Source organism: Podarcis tiliguerta (assembly GCF_965153285.1).
Source record: "Podarcis tiliguerta genome assembly, chromosome: 6".
NCBI classification, from domain to species: domain Eukaryota; kingdom Metazoa; phylum Chordata; class Lepidosauria; order Squamata; family Lacertidae; genus Podarcis; species Podarcis tiliguerta.
The window spans coordinates 43,498,109-43,520,344 of NC_139539.1; the positions used below are offsets into that span (position 1 = coordinate 43,498,109).

At 42.5% G+C, this 22,236-nt stretch overlaps 1 protein-coding gene across 6 annotated transcripts in view; it reads right to left on the minus strand.

Moving 5' to 3' along the window:
- SCUBE3 (signal peptide, CUB domain and EGF like domain containing 3) overlaps positions 1 to 22,236 on the minus strand; it is a 107,944-nt gene that overhangs the window by 62,321 nt on the left and 23,387 nt on the right. For all 6 annotated transcript variants that reach the window (XM_083445666.1, XM_083445665.1, XM_083445663.1 and 3 more), the window contains exons 2-4: positions 20,285 to 20,407; positions 17,147 to 17,272; positions 2,556 to 2,690 (exon numbers count right to left, since the gene is read on the minus strand). In XM_083445666.1, the coding sequence (XP_083301792.1) occupies positions 2,556 to 2,690; positions 17,147 to 17,272; positions 20,285 to 20,407 (384 nt within the window). The remainder of the gene's footprint in view (positions 1 to 2,555; positions 2,691 to 17,146; positions 17,273 to 20,284; positions 20,408 to 22,236) is intronic.

Below are 22,236 nucleotides of genomic sequence, written 5' to 3' on the forward strand. Positions count from 1 at the left end.
TCTAACAACAGCAACATCTGGTGGGCCACAGGTCCCCCCCCTCTAATCATTAGGAAGCAGGAGTCAGATCTGGGATTACAATGCCGGAGATCATGGTTCAATCAATTCAGAGCATTTTGAATTATGCCAGGTGCACAGAAACTCCAAAGAAAAAAGTTACCTCAATAAACTATTGTGGCTAAAGCAGGGATTGAGGGGGACAGACAAATCAAAACAGAATCCTGTGCCAGCTGGAGACTGCAAATTTCATGGCAAAAACAATAACTCTTTCTTTCTTGGCTTTTTAGCTTTTCTTAGAGGTTATTCCAAGCAACTGAAAATAAATGCCAAAGATGAGGTGGTAAAACCAAGACACAAGAAATGACAAGAAAAGGCGAGTCCTGTGGGTTGTTGTGGCAAGATATTTCCCTCTTTTACTTCGGTAAATTGTTAGGGATATGCATTAGCTGCCACTACTTGGCATTAGAGTTTCACAGGCTTTTGAAAGGTCTTTGATGCTTGCATCAAAAAGCTTGTTTGGTTTTGCCGCAGCTTCTCTAACTGACATGGTCTCCAACAAAACTAAGCCTGACCGTCAACATCAAACACAGATGAGCCTGTTCCTGACAAAGCTGATGTTGGAGTCTTCTGCTCTGCTTGCATAGAGCTTATCTAGCAGAATGGCTATGAGACTGAACTACATATCAGAGAGCTGTCAGAGCTAACAACTGAGAACTGTTTGTTCTGCAGGCAGTTGCCCCAAGCAGTGAACTATCAGAACTGCAGCTGGCAGTTGTTTCTGGCAGTGAAGTATTACCAGGTTCTAGACCAGGCTTCCTCAACCTCAGCCCTCCAGATGTTTTTGGCCTACAACTCCCATGATCCCTAGCTAGCAGGACCAGTGGCCAGGAATAATGGGAATTGTAGTCCAAAACATCTGGAGGGCCAAGGTTGAGGAAGCCTGTTCTAGACTGGCTTCATCCACCCAGGCTGGGCTTTGGGCCCTCCTGAACAAGAAAGGTTAGGAAGACGTCCCGTTTGGGCTGGGATCTTGCATGAGCAGCAAGGTCATCCTGGCTCTGGTGTGCTTCTGTGCTAACTCCTGGCCCTGGCCTTTGGCTTTGACACCCTGGTTCAACGCAAAGTTTCCTGCTCTTGGCTCACCTCTGACAGCTGTCAGCCTTGACACCTGATATTTATCTCAGCTCTTCCATGAACTCATTAAACAGCCTTATAGAAGTCACTTTCTCTCAGCCTCAGTTTCCCCAGCTGCAATAAGAGAGCGACACCCTTACTGATCTTTCTTATAGGGTGGTTGTGAGGATGACAAGATGCAACCACATTGAATTTTGTTTCTTACCATCAAGTAAGTATATACATTTTATGGGGGTCAGAAATGTGTGAAATGCTTTGAACACTCCTAAAACTTTATGTAAATCTAGGTCTTTATGTAAATCTAGGTCTTTATGTAAATCTAGGTCTTTATGTAAATCTAGGTCTTTATGTAAATCTAGGTATAGCTACTAGGTATAGCTAATCCAGCTGTTCTTTCTTCTTTCCTTTAAGGAAAAGCACTAAATCATAATTCTTCTAAAAAGCTTATGGATGATGAAATGGTAATGATTAGATATCACTGTGGTGGGCACAGTATGAGTATCATTTCAAACTAACAATCTGCCATGTTGATAATGTGGGCTAAATAGTTCAGTGCAAACTTCGCATTAGATGAATCAAGTGTATAATTGACTGCCCACTCCCAGCTTCCAACATAACCCATATTCATCACAGCATCACCACTACTGTAGTGCCCAATGTGGCTAGACAAGTGTAAATGTAGGGTGAATGATAAAATGGGTACAAGTTTATACACACACACACAAACATTTATATCCTACATTTCTGTCGATAATAAACTTTAAAACAATTATTTAAACACATGCACATGATTTCTGACATCTCATATCCCAAAGAAGTTGGCACTTTATATAAATAGCCCTGGTTGTAAATGGTTTAGTAGTAATTATTAACATTACGCTGTAAATGCATTTGTTTTTATTAGCACATCTGTATCCAAGAGACAAAATACAACATGTGATATATTAAGTGCAGAGAGTCTTGAGAATTCTGCAGCTTAAGCTAAAGAGCCGGGCTCTCCAACCAAGACTACAATCAGCTGTTAACTCGGGGCATTTCCAAGTTTTGTGGTTGACGAATGCTTTTAATCAGTATATTAAAACCTGCAGTTCATATGGGGACTGGGACTGAACCATCCCCATGATGATCACTGTTAATCCAAGACAGAGAAGCAAAATCAGAGTGAATGGCTACCCTACCCCAGCCTCCTTTTGGCCTTGACTTCCAGTTTGATGCTATCAGTCCATCACTGTTTGGAGTGATATTGGAAAGGGCCCAACTTGTAAGCTAGAGTGTGCTCAACCATATAATAAGACACACACAAATCTGACATCTCATAATGCCCATACAGAGGTTTATCCATCTATTTATATAACCTTAAAATCCAATAGAGAGGCAGAGGGTGACATGCCTGGCAGGAAATAAAGGCGTTAATGACCAACCTTCTGGGCGCTGGATGCAGGTATGCTGGTTATCACTCAGGAAAAAGCCATCACGACAGTGGCACTCGTAGCTCCCCATCATGTTGACACATGTTTGCTGGCAGCCACCATTCCCCTCTGCACACTCATCCACATCTGTTTCGGGAAGCAAAGGAGAGAATGAGAGTCTGATGCTTACATCACACTATTTATACAACAGAAAGACATCAAAGTATATAAACATATCACTTTATAAAAAGCTGTTTCCAATATTCCATTAAACTGACCCAACATTCTAGCACAGTTAAATAACAGAATAGAGGATGGAGATAATGGAGATAGATGCCTTGATCTATAGTGGTTGGGACCACCAGGGACAAAGAACAGGGCTACACCCAAATCCAGTGTTCTTCCTGAGTACATTCATTTACCTTTCCCACGGGGAAAAGTAAGTGCCACTCTTAGACACACTTTCATGTAATGCTGGGTGCCCCATCCTCTATCAATAGACACACCATGCATTATAAATCCTTCTTCCCTACAAATTCTGGTGTTGATCAGAGTGACTGACCAGCATTAATAAACACCTTACAGGACACTGTTTCGATGGGCAAAAACAAATGTGGAGACTTGGGAGTGGTTCCCCCCCCAAAAAAACCTGCCATTATTTTGTTCATCCGCATGACACCATTGTTTTCTTGCTGAATTTCACTTTCTGAGTAATTGTTTACCCATTGCATTTCAGTGTTTTGTTCAGCCAGACAGCCAAAGGTCTGTGGGGCAAGGGCACCCCCTAGGCTGCATTACTGGGCTAAGTACTTTCAGCTGCCAGTCAACTGACCTCACAAGCTAACAGAGACACACCAGACCTTATAAAACCTGTCCATGGAAGCCAGTTCCTCATAGTGAGCAACTCGTTGAACCAAGCAGTACATAAGACTCCCTTGCTTTGCCCCACCTGGCTGCTCCAGTATGTTGCCACTGGGCCACATGTGATTATGCCTCTGGACCATGGCTTCTGTTTGCCTGATTCAGTGCCTAATCTCCAGACTGTCTCCTCCCTATGGCCCATTTGACTTTCACCTCTCTGTGCCAGGATTAGACCTCAACTGCAACCTGCTGTAAAACTAAGATCCAGGTCTAACATTCCCTCTTGTCCCCCCCCCCCCCCACACTTAAAGAAAATGCATAGGTTTCATTTTATTTGGTGACATGGAAAAAATGAAGTTCACTGAGGTTCCTTTGAGAAGACATTGTGTGCAAATAGATTCTCTCTGTGTGTGTCACTTCTGGCAATTAACCTCAGCCCAAGCCAGACACACAATTCACCTCTTTGGCTCTATGGCTTATTTTCAAACACATGCTGGACTTCCCTGATTGGTCAGTGCACACTTTTCATAGGTCTGGTGCACCTTTGCAGCTGTTGTGCTGGCCAAGGTGTTAAGGTTACCAAAAATCGCTTGGTGGTAACTCAAGACACAGCACAGCACCAGAAAATAACAGCCACCATTTCTACAGTTTTGCCTAGAAGGAAATAGGCTTCACTTACAAGAAAAGTAGAAAAAAGTTGGGTTGGTTTTGGGGGGAGGGGTTGTTTATTTCTGACAGAGAAGGCACGAACCTTAAGCAACACAGACTTTCAAAATCTTGGGCAGAGCCGCTTTCCCATTCTTTCTGGCTTCTTTAAGAGCCCAGAACATAACAGATGTTTTGCTATTTGGAGCAGAAAAGCCTCAGAACTCATTAATTTTAAGGAACCTCACACACCCAATCCACTCTTGTGAGCTCTTGTCCACTTGTCTATTTTGATTTAATAAAACAAAGCTGTAAACATGGCATAATGCTTTAAAGATTTGTTAGCCTGATTAAAACATACTGCTGTGTACTTCCCTACACTAGTACTTTAGGCAGGCAGAGCCCAGGGTGCTAAAAGATAGTGTTTTGAGTTTGGGGGGCGGGGAGGAGGGGAGGGAAGTAGCCTGTATGTTGAGATCCTTCTAACCGCTGGATCCAGCAACTGTTAAAATATAAGCCAGGCTAGTTTCCTGATGAGGTGATTGCTGGGTGATGGGCCATTAAAGGAAACAAAGGAAAGGAGATCAGTGCAAGGAGAGTGAAAAATATTTAGTGACTATATGGAAAGTAACTGTACACAGTTGAAAACGCTGGCAGCATTAAGATAAAATCAACAGTGTCATTATTGTTTGAGGGATGTAAAAATGGGGAACTGACAAAAATGGTTTTAGTAAAATATGCAAGAAGAGAATATAAATACAGTGGTACCTCAGGTTACATACGCTTCAGGTTACAGACTCCACTAACCCAGAAATAGTACCTCGGGTTAAGAACTTTGCTTCAGGATGAGAACAGAAATTGTGCTCCGGCGGCGCGGCAGCAGCAGGAGGTCCCATTAGCTAAAGTGGTGCTTCAAGTTAAGAACAGTTTCAGGTTAAGAACGGACCTCCGGAACGAATTAAGTACTTTACCTGAGGTACCACTGTAAAATGAACCAAGGAAGGAGAGGGAGGGAGGTCACTGCATATTCAATGGTATGTAAAATGTTTGTTTCGTTTGTAAAACTGAAAATTCAATAAAAATTATTTTCTAAAAAAGGAATGGCTGGTGTTGTGGAGCAGAGCCGCAGAGCCATCCTCCCAACACTGGTGTTGCTGTCAGTCAACATTAAAATGACAATTTGCACTAACCTTTTCTGAACCAGCAGGCATTGCTTTCGGAGAGTAAGTGGAAGCCACCCTAAAGGCTTCTTCCTGTTGGGTGTTGTTGTTGGGGGGGGGGGTTGCACTAGGAGGTTTGCTTCCAATGTCTATAGCATAAGGATCTGGATTGTTTCTGACCAAGGTATTCCAGAGGGTGGCAAAATGGCATCACCCCTCAGGAGCAGCCTCTCAGCAGGTTGGCTGTGTCTACACACCCACCCAGCAAACGAATTTGGCAACAGGAACATTAACAACCAGTTCCTGGCCACATTTTCTAAGTGACTTATGACTTCATATCATTCAATCACATTTCTTCTTACTCATCTCTTATCTAAGGTAATGTCTTAACTATTTTAACTTTTTATTGGTATGTCTCACATCCCCCCGACTATTGTTGCTCACCACTTCCTGATTGTCCTCTGTCCTTTTCAAGACCAGAACTTCACATATTACTAATATTGTGACTAATGTACATCTTTTTCCTGACTGTCATTTCTGCTGCCTGCAGTCCAACAAACTATCATTTTCTGTAAGCTGCTATTACTCCAATGTCTCCTTCTTGACTAATAATCTCTGATCCAATACTTTTTGGAAAACCAAAAATAAACGAGTTTCCGGCAGAACATGTAGATCTAATCACAGCAGTGGTTCAGCCTATTGTGAAAGCTTATCCAGTATCTGCCTGCCACTTTACGTCTGATCTTTTGAAATATTGGTGGCTAGAAATACACACCTTCTCCTTCAAGTTATCATGGATGACCAAGTAGAGTGCTGAGCTGGTGCCTCAGGCAGGAGAAAAGATCCCTCTCATACTTTATCATAGAACAGAAGAGAAATACAACCAAACTCATTTCTCAACACACACACACACACACACACACACAAGGCAAGAGGCCCAGTGCCAAAGAAAACCTCCTGTGAACTCGAGCATTTGAAGCCCAACAGCTAAGTGGAAAGTTGAGCCCTTCGGACATCAGCCGTGGGGCCATGGAGCGGACTCCGGAAAAGTCAGAATAGCAGGTCGATGACAGCATGCAGAGAGAAGGAATTTCAGATCAGACCCGAATACCTGAACAAATGTCTAAGGGGCTAATTAAAACACACAGACTAGCTCATATGCACAGAAAAGTCAAACGCACTGTCATGCATGGCGTCCTGCAGACTGTTGCCAACTATTAAGATTCTATCCCCAAACATGAACATTTTAAGGACTGCTTAACCAAGTTGTTCAACACAGTGTTCTTTTAAAGCACACTTGGAGCACATTATTTGCCCCCAGGAATTCTGGGCACTGTAGTTTACCACTCACAGAATTACAATTTCCAGCAACCCTTAATAAACTATAGTGTCCAGAATTCTTGGAGGGGGAAAATGTGGTTCGAATGTGAGATATGATGTGTACAGAGCCAATGTCTAGATTTATGACGCCAAAGGAAAGATGTATAGATATAAACTATAGGCAAATGGCTTAGAACAAAAGAAACTCCTCAAATAATAACATTCTAAAATAGCCCTAGCGTGTTTTAGAGTCTTGCCTCATGATCTTTCAGATTCTGAAACACAGAAGCATAGAGTTGGAAGGGACCCCAAGAGTCATCAAGTTCAACCCCCTGCAAGGCAGGAATCTCAACTGAGGCATCCATGACAGACGACCATCCAACTTCTGCTTAAAAACCTCCAAGGAAGAAGGGTCCACAACTTCCCAAGGGAGTCCATTCCACCATCAAAAATATCCATAAAGAACCAAATATTATTCATACCAACTGAGAAAGAAAGGAAAATCACCACAAAATGTGGCAGTTATGCATGGACAAATATTCTGAGAACGAGTAATCCCCTTTTTACCTGTCCATATAACCTCATAGCAAAGTAATCAGTAGTTGGGGGCTAAGAAAGACTCATAATCCAAGCTGAGGTTTTGTCAGAAGTTGCCACCTCTAAAATCAAAGACCCATGGTTTGCGTGCTGCCACCCTCTGTGGTGAGCCATCAAGCTTCAAGCGAAAGCATCCACAGAAGGCCATTGGCTCTTCTGTGATCTGGAAGGAAATAAAGGTCTCCCAGTCTGTCATGGATTTTGCCTACACAGCAGCAATAGTGCCTACTGAGCTTGACTCCTGTTTCTTCCTCATTGGTTGCTTAAGGCCCACAATTGACAACAGCTCCTAATTAATGGTAGACACTGGTAGGCATACAGCAGGCTCCCTTTTACAGGCATTCCCAGCAGTGATAGGATGGCAGTGGTAAGGGTGGTCAGGATGTGGTGGTGGATGTGAGGCCAGCCAGCTCTCTCCCTTCAGACAAATTGCTGCATAGAGGGGAAAGCCCAAAAAGGACCTCCCTTTCTGAACTATTCTTTGAGTAGTGGCAAGATTAGCACAGAGGCAACTGGTTTAGTAGACAGACCTGGACCTGGATGCCTGATTTCAAGTCCCATCTTGTTACAATTAAATGATCTGTAAACAAAGAGAGGGTGCACTGAGCTCACAAAGTGCCAACAAGAAGCACTCAAGTCCCACCCGTGCCATGAATTCCTGGGAGGCCTCAGGCAACGTCCCATCTGTAAAATGAAGTAAGATCAATCCTTCCTCACAGGGTTGTTGTACCTGTCCAAACGATTAGGACAATAGAGGCTAGCTAGAAAGCTGTTTCAAGTGCCTATGGTTCCTGGAAAAATTTGATCTGGGTATTAAAAGGGCCTCCCACTGCTCATATTTAACCTAGACAATATTCTCCTGATCACGCAATTTGCAGCTTTTGTTCTAAATAGAACTGTGTCCCATGCCAGTATCAGTGTTCAATGGAGAAAACTGTCCACGGATACAATAGAGACAACCTTAAGGTAAATAGTAATATAAAGGAAAATCAGTTTGTGGTGGAAAAGGTCAAGGGAAACATACATCCTGCAAATGCATTTGTGCAAAGGAGCTATATATATATTTCCAGCTAGATTAAGCCATAGCCAGATTACGTCAGATGGCTTCAACAAGGCAGAAAGGACTGTGTTTGTGATCATGTGTGCTCCTGTGTTTTCTCAATAATGTGATTTTTATCTTAGGCACATTAAGTCCCCTGAATGCCAATAGCTGTCTGTAAAACTCTTACTGATAAAGAAACCATAATTTCCCTGAAGTCAACCCAAGAAAGACAAGATGCTGGTTAAAACCAGTAGCTAAAGTGAGACGGCAGACCTAATGCCTATTTTATTAAAGGCAACATAGACAGGCAGAAGACTAAAGACCCCCATCTTTGATTTGGACAACAGCTCAAATTCCTGTTCTGGTTCAAAAGGTCACTCGGAATCTTATTAGGGATAAAGAAAAGGATGATAATGGGATTTATTCTAGCAATAACCAAGTTCCAAAAAAACTTCCACAAGTCTCGGAAGAGGCAAGTCTGTAATACCTTCCTCAGACCTACACATTTTTCTCTCCCATATTACAGAATAGGAAGGCAGCCAAATACAGAATGCAGCCTGTTATGTAGATCTTTCCACAATAGAGTCTTTAGTACCGCTGGGGCAAAGCTCCTCCACAATCATCTGGAAGACGAATCAAAACAATGGTTCCACTCAATGCTTAATATAGGTTTCTTTTCACTGTAACAATCTTGCAACACACAAGCCAGGGGCAACAGCCTAATACATTTACTCCAAAGTGAATCCCATTTGGTTCAATGGAATTTACCCCTAGAAAGGGTGCTTAGGACTGCACCTTTCAATCATTATAGGTCCTCCTGTCTAGAGTGTGTTAAAGTGGCTTTCATTTCTCTCAGCTACAGGCCCCTTATTTAGTCATTTTCTGCTTCCCTATTTGGGTTTAAAACAGCTCATGCTTCTCCCAGCTACTGACCTAAAATTAGTCCTTCCTTTCCCCTTCTCAGTCAACAGCATGATAAATCAGCCTTTAATGTACAATTCATAGAATCATAGAATTGTTGAGTTGGAAGGACCATGAGGGTCATCTAGTCCAACCCCCTGCAATGGAAGAATCTCAACTGAATCATTCATTACAGATGGCCAACCAACCTCTGCTTTAAAATCTCCAAGGAAGGAGAGTTTACCAACTCCTGAGGAAATCTGTTCCACTGTCAAACAGCTCTTACTGTCAGAAAGTTCTTCCTGATATTTCATTGGAATCTCCTTTCTTGTGACTTGAATCCACTGGTTCAGGTCCTACCCTCCAGAGCAGAAGAAAAGAAGCTTGTGTTTTATGAAGATGTAAGTCCCATTGAGTTCTAATGAGCTAAATTTTGCTCTTCTAAGCTATTGGAAGGCTTTGTTTACATACTTCCAAAAATGTATTTATTCCCAATTGTGTCACTGATATCCTTACCACTAGGCCATGTTGCATTTTCAGAACATAAACAGAACACAGTTACATTTCTCTTCTCTCATCTGCTTGAAAGGTGAGATCCTCAAGCTGAGGAAATTAGTGTCTCTCTGATAAGTTAGACGAAGCAGAAGATGGATTTACAGGTTTGACTGGGTGACAGTAAGAAAAGAGTGTATGGATGTGAAAAATATCTAGAAAGAAGTGTAGCCCAGCCACTTAATTCCTACAGTACTAGTCCCAAGTGATGTTCTTGCCAAGGCCAAGTAAATTAATGATCTTGGTTTTTAAATGTCAAAGTTCTTACTCAGCTTCCCTGAAATCAACTGTTAATAAACCAGCTCTGCAGGAGGCAGAAACCAGAAGGAAATGACCCAGGTTTGTCATGAGAAAAGATAGCAGTATAGTCTGCAGCTACCAGTTTTCTAAAAGCTGCATTTAAAACATTGCATTGAACATTACTGCTGTACACTTTTGTGCCCCTTTAGTGATTGGATTGCTATTAGTTTATACTAAAAACTTCATTTTTATTGGTATACAGTGAACTGGAGTATGAAAACAGTGTGTGGAATGACATGTCTGAGAGGAAAGCCTGATGGAATCAAGTTCTTCTTCTGTACTCCATCATCTTTCTGTCTCATAGAACCTAAAAACATAGGAGTAGCCCTGCCAGATCAGACTAAAGGCCCATTTATTCCAGCATCCTGATCTCATAATGCCAAACAAGAAGCACATAAACAGGACCTGAGTGCAACTGGACTCTCCCCGCCTAGGATACCCAACAACCAATATTCAGAGGCACTGTGCCTCCAAGAGCTATTGCAGCTAATAGTTATTGATAACCTTATCCTCCATGTTAAAGCCATTATCAAGTTGGTGGCCATTTAACCATTTGTACATTGACTGACTGACTGACTGATTGATTCCCTTTGATTTGTAAACCCCATCATCATATTGATCCAAAGCTGTTAAAACATTAAACCCACATAAAACGAACTAGGCTAACAGAAATCACGTTAACCATTACCATAAAAGCATCTTAAAAATAACAACCAAAATTACTGGATTAGTTCATAATAATGCAGCATAAGATGTCCAAGGAAACATAAACAACCCATAGTGATATGTACACGGGCCATGCATGTGGAGCACTCACGCATTTCACTGTGGGCTGAAATGTGTGGTGTTGCTGCTTCAGTCCTTACACAAGATGTAAAAAAGACTAAGAGTGAATCTTCCACTTTTCCTCCCAAGAAAGAACCAATTCAGTATTTCTCTTCTTCCTCCTTCAAGTGTTCAACTGGAAAGCATGTGTCATATGGAGCCATAGAGGAGGGGGGGAAAGACCACAGGTGCACTGACAACTGGCCCCATTGTCGCTTCTGCCAAAACCATATTCAACATGGATCTGACTTAATATTTATTCTTCCATTCAGCCTCTCTTTGTTCCTCCCTTCCTTTGCTTGGACTCACCATATAATGGGAAAGGAAAGCAGGAGAATTGCCCCACCCTTGGCTAGTTCCAGATGTTTTAACTGTAGAGTTTAGGGTTGAACGACAAATCCACTGGATTGTGTTTAATGGAAAGCTTATGCATGAATAATCCTCGCATAATAAGCTCACTAGCGATTTCCCCACATACACTAATTGGAATAAGATCTGCCCTGCCCATTTTTCCCACTTCAAGGGGATTTGAAGATAGTTCCAGAATTATCCTTTCCCCCTTGCTTCTCTTTCAAACTTACAAGACATCAAAAGGCCATTCCTATGCGTGGGTCAAAGCAATACCTGGCATAGCAAGCCTAAAGAATGCAAAGGGAGTAAGTGGACAGGAGATTGTATACTGGGAAACACAGTTTGCTGCTGTTGTTCTTAAACTGAACACAGCAATCTGCGTTTAGCACCAGGTGCCAGCACTGAAACCTGTGAAGTTGGTACCTCTTGCTCAAAAGAAACAAGCTCCCAGCCATTCTAGCGTCTTGTCTGGACACTGCTCTAGGTCTTGTGATAAACTACAGAAACGAATCAATCTCTCTTAATGGAGAATGCATATTCACCAGCTTTGCTTTTACAACTAGAATACAGGCTCACTCACACTTCCACTTGTGCCTTGCCTAGAAAGCATGAGTCCGAGCAGTTTTCCACTGGTCCCATGCTTTCTAGGCGGTCTTGCATTTGACATGTAGCTTTCCCTTGGAAAACACACTCTTTACTACTGAATTGGAACAAATAGCAATCTGCTGTTTGATCTGATTCAGAGGTAAACAGCAGGTTTCCCCAGAAGGCAAGTAAGAAGCACAGAACAACAATAAAAACAACCATAGTTCCCTTTAAAGCCCTAAATCAGGCATAGGCAAACTCAGCCCTCCAGATATTTTTTGGGACTACAACTCCCATCATCCCTAGCTAACAGGACCAGTGATGAGGGATGATGGGAATTGTAGTCTCAAAACATCTGGAGGGCTGAGTTTGCCTATGCCTGCCCTAAATGGCTTGGATCTATTGCAGAGGTTCTTCTCCATGTTCCAGCCATAGCTGAGGCACAACTGTACAGAACCAAAAAGTAAAATAAAAAGGCCTTCTCAGTGGTCACATCCACCTTACCCCCATGAGATCTGTCTGTCACCCACCCCTCTTATTGTTTCTTGATGACTGGTTAAAACTTTCCTTTTCTGGCAGTTTGATTTTTATCTGGTAGAATGATGCTTGGCTTAAAATTGTTTCTATCTGCCAAGCTACTTTCTGTTTTTATGCTGTTGATTTTATTTCTTATGGGATTGTTTTGTTTTTAATTTCCTGCAAGCCACCCTGCACCATGCAAGTGCATTGGAATAGCAGGATATATAAGTTGGATAGCAACTTATATATAACTTGAATAGCAGGATATATAATAAAACAAACAATTCTTTCCCACAGTCACCATGCCCGTGCATCTGGATGTGGGGAGTGGGGAAAGGCTAACATGTCGCGGTGTGATTTCCAAGCAAACCTGAGCACTGATATCTCTTGTTTTTATAAATGAATGACAACAGTGTGGCTCATACATACTGTCGGATCAAGGCGAACTCAAGCCCTCCAAAGTGAGGCTGAAGGTTTGTTTTGGCCTGGGCTTTATTTGCACACTTCCTCCCCATATTATGATTCTCATCATGTTTGCTATTAACTCATTTGTTTGGTCAGATGTGGGGCTCACCCTGTGTCAGGAGAGCAGGATCCTGGGGCTTCTACACTGGGAGGAAAACCTGCCCCCCCATCCGCCCACAGCAGGGCTAATTGGAAAAAGAGGTGAGCTCCCACACAGCAGCAGGGGCAACTTATGTTAGATATTTGGATACATTAAAGATGTTAAATGATCCTTGTGGGAAGCTGCAGATTATTACGAAGACTGTAAAGCACTGGGAATCACAGCATTTGATTCTCATGTTGTTATACAGAATGAAGTTCTGCCCATCGTTCCTACCTCAGCACACAGTAAGTGGCTGTACTCGAAATCAGGGGGAAACCTCCATTATATTTTCTGCCTATAAGCAAATATTTTTGTTTACATGGTGCTCAGTTTTTTTTTAAAAGGGGCCTGTTTTGTGGTCTTAGTGGGAACAAGGTTGTTCTAAGCTGGTAGGCAATTAAGCCAGCAGAATTTGCAAAGTATCAAAAGGGAACACAGCTCATCCAGGTTATGCCAAAATCAGTGCAGTTATATCAACCAAGGAAGAGCAGCAGACCTTCAAATGCTTTCATGTTATAGAACCAAGTCAGGAAAGGTAGACAGGGGCCATTCATAAATTCCAGGATAGGCTTTCTGATGGTATGCAAGTCCCATTACAATACTAAAAACAAATAAAATAAAATTCCATACGGAGCAAGGTTGCCACCTCTGAAGCAACAACCTTCCCATAGCTTCCCGGGGACAGTCCCCAGACAAAATCCATCTATTTAGTAGGAAGTTGAAAAGTGTCCCCGGATTTATTGAAAAAATTCTGGTAACCTTACCATAGCTGCTCCCAGAAATAAAATGGCTCAGGTGTGCCTAGCTATGCCAAGCAGAACCAAGGTGGTGTGGCATTAGAAATCACCCTCCAGAAACATCACATAACACGTTAGAAACAAACTGCTTCCAAACACTGAATAGTTCCATTTTTAAACAGCCTCATCTTTGGAGTTTTCACATCTATACTGGTCTAAACAGTACTGACCAGATTATTCGAGGAAGAGGAAAAATGGGTTAAAACTCAAGCATATCATTGTGTCTTCCTCCTCCTCAAAAAAGTTCTTCGGACACTGCAAATGTGCAGAAATACCTGGTGTGGAAGTGCCTTAAACTGAGAAAGGACAGAAGGGGAGAAAATCATTCAAGGCTTGTGCACTGCTATCATCCCATCAGCAGCTCTCCACTCACAGATTTACTGCATGGGAGTAAGAATTCAGAGCCAGCTACCTCCCCTGTCAGCAATTTCCCCTAAAAATGTGTTTGAAATATATAACTTGGAGATTGCAATCTTTCAACATGAGACCCTGGGGCAGTGAGGGTGGGAGGGGCAGCATTTCACTGATGAAATGTCAGTGTTTAAATAACTCTGAAGAATCCCAGCTGTTGCTGCTGTTTTTACTTAAACTCGTATGTCCAGACACAACAAAAATAGTATACAGGGCTTTAACAGCAAAGTTTTACAAAACAGTTCCTGCAGAAAACTACTCCAATATAGCTGCAGAAAGCAGGCAACTGTGGAACAGGATACAGGGCTGCAGAATTCGCCCGCAGCCCAAATTTGCACAAGGAAGCCAAGACCCATCTCAGAGAAGGAAACAGAGCATTTGGTAATGAGAGGGGGTAAAGGGAGCAGGGATAAGTCACTGACAGAAAAGCAAGTGACTAAACACCCTGGCATTCACTAGAGGTCTAGATACCTGTTTGTTTGTTTGTTTGTTTGTTTGTTTGTTTGTTATACCTCCCCATCTCATTTAAATTCCATCTTTCCTACAAGTGTCGCAATTAAAATGCATATTGTATCTTTAAGTGTGGCTTTAGTAAGCTGGCAACCCTAATATGCAGAAGCACTAGGGCCAACTTGTATATTTGGCAACCTAGTAAGTTAATGAAGGCAGGAGTGCCTGGCGTGCTTAGGTCCATGGGGTCACGAAGAGTCGAACACGACTAAACAACTAAACAACAACAGTAAGTTAATGTTTATTAGAGACATTTACCGGTATGCTTATGATATAATCACACATAATACTTTTAAAAACATGCATCAAACCTCTTTAATCTATTCTATCCTTTTTAAAAGTTAAATTGTGTTCTTAACCCAGTTGGATTGAAAATGTAAATTATGAGCTTTGCCAAAGAATGTATCAACTTTAATAAGAAATACTGTAGTTCAAGCCTTAGTAACTGCATGGCAATCAAGACAGAACAGTTACATTTCGGTGTGTGAATGGTTTTTGCTTACAGAGGGCTAAAAAGCAAGTTTGGCCTAACAGATGAGCAACGAGAACGATATAGACTTTTGCTACTATGAGAGGTGTGAAGGTAGATTTGTGATGTCAGCAACCTAGACTCTTTGCGGCTTTAAGAAAAGTTATCATGCATGTGGTGAGGACAATACTGAGACAAACTCAGATTTGGCTATGCTACTTTTGCAACCCAATGGCATTCTAGATCCCGTGGGATAGGGTACTGCTTCACCCTGTAGGTATATCATGACAGTTCTCTCTCAGGTGGGTACCCCTGCTATTGTAAGAGAACAAGGAAGATGTCCATGGTGAGTTCTGGCACTTCTTTTTCTAGAAAAATAGCACTAGCTTTAACAACCTTATTTTCAAGCTTGTGATTTTTTGAGGTTTCTCAATGTGGTCCCCTCCACATGCTGTTGGACAACAACTTCCATCATCCTTGATTACTGGCCTTGCTGGCTAAGCTTGATGGGAGCTGTAGTACAACAACATATGGTGAGCAGCACATTGCATATCAAGAATGGAAACCCTTTTGATCATTATAATCTGGGGAGGGGGAGTTGAATCATTCTATTATGACTCAGTGGCAGTGCATATGCTTTCTATCTAGAACAGGTGTGGGAAACCTTTGGTCCTCCAGATGTTGCTGAACTACAGCACTTATCAGCCCTGACCATTGGGCTGATGGGAGTAGTAGTTCTGGAGGGCCAAAGGTTCTCCATACCTGATGCTTCATACGCTCCTCTTTGTTGTTTTACAACGTGTTCCAGAAGTGTAAAAACCAAAGTGGTGCACGACACCTGAAAACACAGAAATCAAAAGGGAAAAGAAAGCACTTTGTAGCCCATAATTAAATTCTTCTCATCATTTGTGCCTGCAAGTCTAATGATTTTGTTCATCCCTGCGCAAGTGCCTCGGTGAGTCACCCTGGCAGGCAGGCAATCCATTTGCCAGCTGGCAGAATCCAGGGGCTCGCCAAGACTTGCTGCAGACAGGCAACTTTTCTAGGAATGCTGCCTCTGATGGTATTCAGGAAAACCTGTAGCCCTGCTCACTTGCCAGAACAAGAGCTGAAGGAGTGTCTGAATTAGGGACCAAGATGCTCCCAGCGTTTACCCCACAAAGGTTCAATCTGAATGCTCAAGGGTACTAGTCACTGCACTTTCTCTTTCTCACGCCTGGGGTAGAAGATGGCAGCAGCAGAGGTGGCAGGCGATCCCAGGCCCCAGCAGAGCATCTTTTCCTACATGGGGAACTATAACCGGGATCACTATCCTTAAAGATAAGATATTAACGTAACTTAAGCAGGGAAAGGAAGAAGCTTTTATAACAGGCACTCACTCAACATACATTAACTTTTACCATCTCTCCCCCACCCCTTGCTTTTTCCCACTGGAACAAAATGATAGACAAAAGAAGCTTTATTCACCAACATGATTTTTCTCCATAGGTTGTTTGGAAAATAAATCCAGCTGCCTTATCTCTGTCTCCCAAGAAAGTGTTAAAGATCTTTACTTTAATCTTCAACCTGACAGAAGAAGCCACTTCAGAAAAGTTTGTATTTCTCTATGAGATAGAGAATCAATCTACCCTGCAGCAAAACTTCACAGCTGGGGTGTTTATGCAATGCCACGAGATGGCAGAGTCAGCAGAAATAGAAAACTGCTGCATTTCAACTGTAGTTCTGGGCCAAGATGCTTTTCATCTTTCCACTGAATATACGTAAGACAGTGCAAAAGAACAGAGAAGAAACAATGGATTCTAAGAAAGCATGCTTCAGCAGATACAGCGCACATTTCAGAGCTCATTGCCTCTGTCTGCTTTGAACAATGCAGAGCTCTGTGACCAAATACATAACAGCGATGAGATTGACAAAAAAAAAAAAAAAGGAATTTATGGAGGACACCTGCCTGCCAATGTAACTGAGTCAGAAAAGTTGCACTCAGCAATTCACAGAAAGAATTCAACTTTTGGATCCAGAATGCAAATATTCATACCTCTGAGGACTCTTGATTCAGGCTGCTTCTGAAACAGGAAGTCTATATGGCAAATCTTACACTGTTGTTTTTATATGTTTTGAATATAAACAGTTTGACAATGCATGAATCTCTTACCGAGGCAGTTATGGCCATCATGTGCCAGGCGGAAGCCATCGTAGCAGGTACATCGATAATTCCCTGGGATGTTGACACATTCATGGACACAGCCAGCATTGTCGTCACGCTCACATTCATCAACATCTGTACATAGAATGGAGAACATCAGCGGTCCAAGAATTACCAACTTTTCACTGAGCACATGCATGAAAATCATTGAAGGGCTTTAGCTAGAGTTTATAAATTTACTAGACCATCAATAGTTCAAACAACTGTATTCACCGTCAATAAACTCAAAGCATCTTACAACAAAATTGCTCACACATCACATGGTTCAAAATGACCCACTACGTATCCTGTCAGAAACGGCCACTCATGGTCAAAACTTTGGCACCAGGTCATTTGTTAAAGCCACCATAATTGTGTTTTCTATATTAAATGCAAGATGGATGCATCTCTACCATTGTCCAACATAATCCCAGAAATATAGCCTTTAGTATTTGATTATCCAATCAGGAATTTATGCATGCAGTACTATTGGAAACTTGATAAAGGGATGCACCCAGAACAAGTCCTTGTTTATTATATGATCTCAGAGTTTGGCTCTCTCAGTTCTGTTTCAAGATGGGCTTGATACTTTGATCATTCACTGGAGATAAAACTCTAACACTGAGGTGGCCAAGTTGCTTAATTGAAAATAATTGGTGGAACCACATAGGGAAAAAATCCAGTAACTCCAGTAACACAGAGTAATTTAGCCATTCCTTGGATTCAGGATTTCAGCAAGAAAGGGCCAGAAAAAAATGTCACATAAGATGACACTGTGACAGCACTCTGGAGATGGGAGCCACGTTCATCATGATGTAGAAAGACCATTCCTGAAAACCAAATCTGTTTACTGGAAAAAACCCCATAATTATATTTAACCCAGGTTTCAGCCCTTGGGTCAACATGTAAGTATGAGCCTTTTTGCTGTAAGGAAAGCCTATGAGGGCTATTCAGTCCAGTCTGGGAACCACTTCAGGCCCTACAGATTAGATTATTTCCTGACTGTTTTGGCTGGATATCTGTGAAGGGCAGAGGCAGCCACATCTGCAGGGATTTTAAGATAGGGATGGCTAACCTTTTTAGGTTCAAGGGCTGCACTGAGGATCACACTCACATAGGCCCACATACCACATGTATAACACAGAGAGAGACTCAGATAGCCACAGCCCACCTACCCACCCACCCACCCACATTTAGACAGCACCCTCCCTTCTGTCCATCATCAGAGGAGTGGGTGGGTCCTTCTTCCACACTGCAGCACTGGAATAAAGTGTAAAACCAGGACTACAGAAACACTTATCTTACCCTTAAAAGGGGGGCTCTTTTCCCTCTGGGGTGCTACCAATGCAAGAAAGTTACCAGGAAACAGAAAGTAGTCCCCTTCCTGTTGCCTGAGTCTCATGACTTTCTGGCTATGGCAGCACCCTAGAGGGAGATGTGGCCCCTTTTATGAAGAAGAATCCTTTTTGAGGACTGAAAGCCTCTTGGACACCCAACAAAAGCCCAAACTGCAAACAAGGACCGCATGGATAAGGAAGAAGCAAAAAATAGGTTCGTGTTTGGTTTTTTAAGAATGTTTTTAAAATGAGTGTTTTTAAATTTGGAAAGGGGTGCTTCACAGAAACATCTGGGGACAATTCATCTGCTATTCGGGGTGTCTCAGAGTAAGAAGGAGCATCAGCCCAACAACCTTCTTGCCTGAGGTCCTTTATTGTGCAGCTTCTCAGTTTCCCCACATTCTCCTCTGGCTTGACTGTTCCACTATCTTATGCTTCTTTTCCCCTCCTCACCATCCCCTCGGCTCCATTCTCTTCCCTGTCCTCTGTCCCTCCTTACTTTCACTCCATTCCTTCTCCTCGCCTCTCACTCCTCCTCCTGACAGATGCAGTTGAATTAGAGCCACACGGTGGGATGGCCACCCTGTTTCTAGTCACAGCTGCAGCTTAAGAACTTCTTGGCTGGTGCGAGAGCTCCCAGTATCTGCCAATTTGCAGCGGTCAGGGTTTATGGTTGTTCAGGAGTGGCCTCCACATCAATGGGGAGGTAGATTACAGGCAGGGCTTTTTGTCAGCTGGAACTCAGTTCCGGCACCTTTCAAGGTGGGCGCCATTGCCATTATAAGAGAACAAGGGAGGTGCTCATGGTGTGTGTTTTCTAGAAAAATAGCACTGGTTACAGGGATACAGGAAGCTGCCTTATACTGAATCAGACAACTGGTCCAACCAACTCAGTACTGTCTACACTGACTCACAGCAGCTCTCCAGGTTTCTGTCAGACAAGGAAGACTTTCCCAGCCCTACCTGAAGATGCTAGGGATTGAATTGGGGGCTTCCTGCTGGCAAAGAAGATAATCTACCATGGAGCTACAGCCGTTCCCCAAGCCACTGTATCTTAATGGAAGCTATCAAACATGATGAACATAAACTGAGATGGCTCAGTTGGTGGAGCACAAGATCTCAGGACTAGATGACCCTCATGGTCCCTTCCAGCTCTATCATTCTATGATCCACAAATCCTTCAGGGCATGTCCCATAAGTGGGGTCCCTGTGTTGTAGAAGGGAACCCCACACATCAGACCCTTGTTATGAACACAGGTACACACAGTCCACCATAACCATGGGCAAGTTTCTTTCAGCCACGCTGACCAGTGGAAACCACTGCATCTGACAGTGGTGGTGGTGGTGGTGATGGTGGTGGTAAGGAGGATAATGAAACAGAACTCACCAAATTCTCTAGAGCCCTGAAATATTAAAGTATTAAAGTATTCTAAGCAAGCCTCTCCCTCATCAGTGCCTAACCAGAGGCAGTCTGGTAGCCCCATGCTGTTTCACCCCCGCATAAAATGAATAATCCATTTATTTAGCTTAATAAATAGAATTAAAACCATCTGGAAGAGCCATTATTCTGACCACATTGGCTGTGAGTGTAGCAGAGTGATCTTCACATTTTTCAGAGACACCAAAGGAACTTCACTGCAGCTAAGACACAACTAATAAAAAACTCTTTGAAATATAATGGGTTTTTGCCCCTCTGCATAAAACAGCATAAAAGAGCGTGCAAGCATTTCCTCCCCATCTTTGCTTCAATGGGCTGACCTATTCTCCCTACCTTTGCAGTGCTTCCCATCTCCGGTGTAGCCGGATTTGCAGATGCATTTGTAAGATTTGGGAGTGTTCTGGCAGATGGCGTCAATGTGGCAGTTGTCAGTCCCATCAACACATTCGTCAATATCTGCAAATGAAAGAGAGGGGGGAAATGACATCATAAAAGCCTGAGTTATTGAGTTTCATTAAACACACCAGACAACCTTTATCTCTGGGAAGCCTACAAACTGAATTCACAAGAGCAGGCCTGTCAGCTGAATCTCCCCAGGCATCAAGATTGTGCTCCAGGATGATCCCATTTTGGAGCAATAGGTCAGTTTCCAAGATTATGGCAAACCCTTCCTCAGTGGCGAAAACCCATTGCAGCAAACCTCTGTTGTAATTCTGCCCTGGGACTTAGTGGTGAATAATGCCCCCTACCCCCAGCCTCTCTTGTGGTTTCCTTGACTGCTGCAAAATTAGCCTTTGCTAAACACTGATGAGCACAATCAGAACTAAATAAAAGGGAATGGCTTCAGAATTCATACATTACAGAGATAATGACATTAGTCAATCTGACAGTATATCAAACATAAGCTATTAATATCCAGCCATTACACGAAACAGGGAGATCAATTATATGCTATATTAGAGCACAACATTTGATACAAGAGAGTGCTGCAATTCAGATGCACCTATCACATCTTAATTTGCTGAGATAAGCACAAGTCTTGTACCACATACTCCTCCTTGCTCCTTCTCTTCATTTCCCCTACAGCAGACATGGCCAAACTTGGCCCTCCAGATGTTTTGGGACTACAACTCCCATCATCCCTGACCACTGGTCCTGTTAGCTAGGGATGATGGGAGTTAGTCCCAAAACATCTGGAGGGTCAAGTTTGGCCATGCCCACAGCATGATTCAACACTTCCTGAACGAATTAACCATAGTGTCCTGTTACACTTGAACTGGAAATTATGGTTACCAGGATTTGCACATGCTAGGATTACAAACCATAGTTTGCAGCTGGTTTAAGATGCTGCCTTGTTCCGATCATGGTAACTATAGATTCCCATCCCTAAGTAAAGGGAATCTATGGTTGACAGAAACTTCCTGGGTTAATTACAATACACCAAGATGTGAAGAGGGAAGGAGCAGTACAAATACCAATTGAGTGGGCACAAAGCTTGTGCACATCTCAGCTTAATAAGAAACCAGGCAACTGTTTTGAATTGTTGCGTTTATTATATAGGAAAGGAGGAAAAATTCAGCCTGACATTAGCAATAATTAGGCATATCTAAATCCACTGAGTTTAATAGGTTTAGACACACCTAACTTTTTATAGGATTGGGCAGTTTGCATGTAATAAATATAAAAATGATATGCAATTAATAGTATTCAAATAAGGGAATCAATGGCAAGATTCTCAGCAAGAGGAATGCAGCTTTTGTCTTGTTAAACGTATTCCTTATGCCGCATATACTATTGGCAAGGTTCACTATGACTCTTTCTGCTCTGCTTGTAGAACCCTATAATTTACATTATATTCTTCCATCACAGAGTGATCTGGTATAGAGGATTCCACTTCCTTGCATGGAGCTGAACTGGACGGCCTTTGTGCCTCTTTCAGCACTACAATTCTGTGAATCTACAAAGCCAGCAGGAGACATAGTTAGTGGTGAGTGCAGATGACTGTGGCCTCTTCTAAGTGAATAATTTTTGGCTTCCTTCTACCGAGCATTGTTACTAAGATTGCTCACCTGGCTCCTTCCAAGCCTCAACAGTACAGTGACTAACTCTTGTTCTCAGGTCCTTCAGGAAATAACATGATTAATAACAACTATAAGCTCTGGCTTTGCTCAGGATGTGGTTCAGTTGGTAAATGGTCAGATTTGGGTCATGCCTGAATCTTGAATAAAGCTCTGTCAATGACAGCCTTTACAGCTTTTCCTCTACTGGTTGTAATCCAGGCATTG